Source organism: Marmota marmota, unplaced genomic scaffold (genome assembly GCF_001458135.2).
Source record: "Marmota marmota marmota unplaced genomic scaffold, marMar, whole genome shotgun sequence".
Taxonomy (NCBI): domain Eukaryota; kingdom Metazoa; phylum Chordata; class Mammalia; order Rodentia; family Sciuridae; genus Marmota; species Marmota marmota.
The window spans coordinates 6,373,270-6,377,663 of NW_026000241.1; the positions used below are offsets into that span (position 1 = coordinate 6,373,270).

A 4,394-nucleotide genomic window follows, 5' to 3' on the forward strand; every position below is an offset into this window, starting at 1 on the left:
GGGCACAAGGCAGGGCAGGGGGCGCTGGCTCTGGGGACTGGGGAGGGTCCAGGGCGAGACTAGAGGCTCGGGGCAGCCGGTGACGTTGCCCTGGCTGGAAGGTCCCAGTGAGAAAGGGGGAGTCTAGGTGACCAGAAAACAAACAACAGGAAACTTCAACGTCTCGTGTTTGGATCGGTGATGTGTCCCCTCCCCCAATTCACCTGCTGGATCACGGACCCCTCTGCGCCTGAATGGCAGAGGCCCCAGGCGACAGAATTTGTTAAGGTCACTCCGCCAAATTAGATCAATGCGGCTCCCGGGGTCTGGAGGCCAGGGGGCGCGCGGAGGAGGGGACGAGCGTGCTCCGCCGAGGGAGTGGGAGCTGGACCCGGTCCTGGGGAGCCCGGCGGGGCGCGGGGCGCAGGGCAGCGAGTCTCTGAACTCGCCCGGTACACGTTGGAGGTGGGGAGCTTGCAGGGCTGGCAGGGAGCCGGGATGATTTGGGGACGGGAAGGAGGATCCCCTCACCACGGCTGAGCCCTCGGGCCAAGGGTTGGGATGCTTCGCAAAGGGTCCTCGAGCCCCAGACTCCCAGTTCTCCCTGGACACACAGGTCCCCGTACCCAGCCCAGGGCACTGCCCCTGCTGTCCTGGAAGGTGTGGCAGCAGATGTGAATGTCAGAGCTGGGGGCCCAGCGAAGACGCTGATGGAGAGGATCAGAGAGGAGGGCAGTGAGTGAGGGTGGCCGCCTCGAGGAGGTCAGGGCAGGCTGAGTGGCCCCTGCGGGCTGGCAGGCAGGTTCCTGGTGGTGGTGATGGGGACCAGGCTGGCAGCCAGCATCCAGCTCAGCTCCGAGCTGCCTGTGCCCCAGGGCAGGAGGACAAGTGGAGCCTGCCCACCTTGCAGAGTTAGGGTCCTGAGAGGGCTGAGGGGGTCCCCAGGGTCCTTCCTCACCCTCCACAGGGACACGCAGCCTTGGGGCTGCCCTGGCTGGGACTCAAAACAGGCCTGCGCGTCCTGGAAGTTTCTGCCGAGTGTGGCTCTGGCTCTTTGGAAACACTGGGGTGTGTGTGGGGGGGGCCCAGCTCTAAGGACTGGCGCATGAGCAGGGGACACCTCCTGATCCAGTTCTTAAGAATGAGAAGAGGTGTCTCTTACTCCCTTGCGAGACCAGGGTGTCAGGATGAGTACTATTGGGGTGCCTTAAAGAAGAGGTGTTCCAGAGAGGCAGTGACTTTGCCCCTTAGTAGGGACACCTGAGGGTTCTCCTGGGCAGCTGCTTCAACCAGCCCATCATTTGTAAAAAGGCCTCTGGGGGCTGCTGGCTTTGTCTTTCTTCCCTCATGACTTTAGGTGGGCCAGCTCCTCTGCTCCCTGCTTTTCTCAAGAGCCCTCCTGGGCCCTCCCCCGCCCCCGCCCCCCCAGCTTCCCAAAAGTCTGTGTGTCTCTTGGGCCCGAGCCTTCAGGGAGCAGGGGTCTTGTGACCAGACACATTCAACAATTCTTAAATGCCCAGGGTGCTCAAATCCAAGTGCAGTCCACAGGGTGCTCCTACCTTATGGGGATCCTCAGTGGTGAAACTGGGGCCTTGAACTTGAAACACACCCTCCTGCTGGGTGCAGCAGCCATGCCTCTGATCCCAGAGACTTTGGAGGCTGAAGCAGGAGGATCACAGGTTTGAGGCCAGCCTGCGCAACTTAGCAAAACCCTGTCTCAAAAACTTAAAAAAAGGGGGGCTAGGGTTGTGGCTCAGTGGTAGCACCCTCGCCTAGCACATTCGAGGCCCTGGGTACAATCTTCAGCACCACATAAAAATAAATAGAAAATAAAATAAAGGAATTGTGTAGAAAGATAATAATTAAAAATAAAGCAGGGTTGGGGCTGTACCCAGTGCTAGAGCGCCCCTGGCTCAACCCCCAGCACCACAGAAATAAAAACAAAGGGATGAAACACCTTTCATAGTTCCAAGCCTTGGTTGGTGCTTTGAGGAGTTTCTAGGACTGTGGTGTCCAGGCACCCCCGGGGGAGGGGGAAGAGTACCTGCAAGAGTGAGGCCTCGTCCCCAGCGCCTCTGGTCCTTCCCAGCCTTTAGAAATGGGCTGCCCCTTTTCCAGGGGGATTCTCAGAAAAGACACTCTGTCCTTCTCTTCATCTGAGGCCGGGGGAGGGATCCGGAACTCACCACCCGTTGTCTCCCAGCTTGTGGCCTCTCCGGGGCAAGGCCAGGCTGATTCCCTCTTCCCGTGACAGATCCTGACACCTCTGGATGGCACCAACCTGGTGCCTGCCCTTCCTGGCTGTGTGACCTTGGGCAGTGTGCTCAACCTCTCTGAGCTTTTTACCTCATCTGTAGAATGGGAACAGGCATGTCACCTGCCCCGTTGGGTGGCAGTAGGGATGAAATGTGATCTTTCTGATCAAGGGCTTGAAACACAGTAAGAGCCCTGGCACTTGTCCACAGAAGGGGCCCAGGGAAAGCCCTCTACCCTCTGCCTTCTCAGAAGCCACCTGTCATATTTCCCCTCCTCCCCGCCCCCCGCTGCCCCCTCCCTGCCCAGGGCACCTTAGGACGCGGCTGCCAGGCGAGGAGGAACATGGCAGATACACCGCTGAACTTGGCCCAGGCGTCGGGTGGCTGAGTCACATCCCAAATTGCCTCTTCATCGGTGCGTTTGGAAGGTCGTTTGCAGCGGCCCTCTGCAGGCCCCCGCCCCCTCTGGGTCCTGTCTGCCAGGCCACCCGCCTCTCCTGCCTGCCTGTGCTCCCCAGCCCAGGTGGAGACCTTCTGCACCTTCAGGGGACGTGGAAGGGCACCTGGGGTCTCTTTGCCCCCTGCCCTCGGGTGAAGGCAGGACGTAGGGCCAGGATGAGCTCCTGCCCTCCTGGAAGGTGGTGGCCTCAGCGTAGAGAGCGGGGGTCCCAGAGTTTGTGTTGACAGAGAAACCAGGGCCGGGAGGGGCCGCTGAGCTGAGCGTGCCCGGCCAAGTGTGGGCGGAGGCAGGGATGGGGACAGGCTTTACGAGGTTGGCTGGCCACGAGGGGATGGCACCAGCATCTGGAGATACCTGGTGGAGGGGACAGACCCCTGTGGGGGCTGCTGGACGAGGGCACGCGTGGACTGTGGTGGGTGGTGGGCAAGGCCGCCCTGTCTCCCCCTACAGTCGGGCTCATCTTGGTGTGTCCTGAGTTGATGGTCTCCATATAGGCCACCCCAGTGGGAGTGGGGACTGTCCTGCCTATAGGCACAGCTGCTGCCCACCTCCCTGACCCAGGCCTGGCATCTAGAGGAGCTCCAGCCTGTGTCCCCTGAATCCCACCAGGCAGCCGAGGCAGAATCTGTCCCTTCACCGTGCTGTGCCTTGGGGTCTCCATCCCTAAGACTGGCCAAGCCCAGGATCCCCTTCTGGGGTATATGTGAGGGTGAGGGCAGACGTCTGCATGAAGATTGAGGCACGGCACATAGTAGATGTTCAATAAACCCTGGCCAGGTGGCCGCAGGGTGTGCCGGTGAGGGTGTGAGACAGCGGGCTGGCAGGAAGGGTTGGTCCTGGAACCTGCCGAGGCAGAGGGAGCTTCGGGGTCTCTGTGGCCACAGCCTTGGTCTCTGATGTGGCCCAGGCCTCACCTGAGCTGCGTAAACACACGCAGGCCTTTGGAAAGTCTGGGGCGAGGAGCCAGAGTCTCCATTTAGAAGTCTGGGGGGCTGACCTGGATCAGAACCACGTCTTCCCCATATGCTGCGTCTCTGCTCCCAGGCACCCCTGATGGCAGCGCCAGCTCGCAGCGTCCAGCGGGTGTTCACTGGGTGCCAGCTGCGTCCTTGGGGACGGAGACAGTCAGCAGGCAAGGGTCTGCTGTTTGGTGTCCCGGGCAGAGGGCACAGCCCCTGCAAAGGCTCAGAGCAGGACTTGCTGGGGTCATGCGGAGGCCGGCGTGCCTGGGAGGGAGTGAGCCTGGGGTGGGGTGGGCAGAAGGCTGAGCACAGAGGGCCTCTTGGCCGCAGTAAGGAGTTTGGTTTAGCAAATGACGGCACTGGGCGGGGTGGGGGTGTCCAAGCCGAGAGGCCACAGGCTGACTTGATGTTTCTGGATGGTGACCCACATGTTGGCATTCTGAGCCTCCCGAGGTGGCCTGTGCCTTCCTTCGAATGTTCTGGAACGGTGGTGCTGATCCCTGCTCTTCTGGTCAGTCACCAAGGCCTTCCTGTGACTAAGTCCCTCTGCTCTCCGCAGGTCAGCGCAGGAGCCCAGCCACTGAGCCATGCCGGGCTCCGGGTGGCCTGCAGGGAGTCCAGCCCCGGCAGCCAGGTGGTCATGAACGGCCACAGCCACAATGGTAGTGTGGGGCGGCCGCTGGGCAGCGGGCCAGGTGTTCTGGGCCGAGACCCTCTGGACCCTGAAGCAGGCCGCCC

The 4,394-nt window shown here is 61.4% G+C and overlaps 1 protein-coding gene across 1 annotated transcript in view; it reads left to right on the forward strand.

Moving 5' to 3' along the window:
* The first annotated feature begins 4,156 nt into the window (after positions 1-4,156).
* Kcnn1 (potassium calcium-activated channel subfamily N member 1) overlaps positions 4,157-4,394 on the forward strand; it is an 18,371-nt gene continuing 18,133 nt past the window's right edge. The window contains exon 1 of the mRNA XM_048795366.1: positions 4,157-4,394. Coding sequence (XP_048651323.1) covers positions 4,297-4,394 — 98 coding nt within the window. The 5' untranslated portion in view covers positions 4,157-4,296.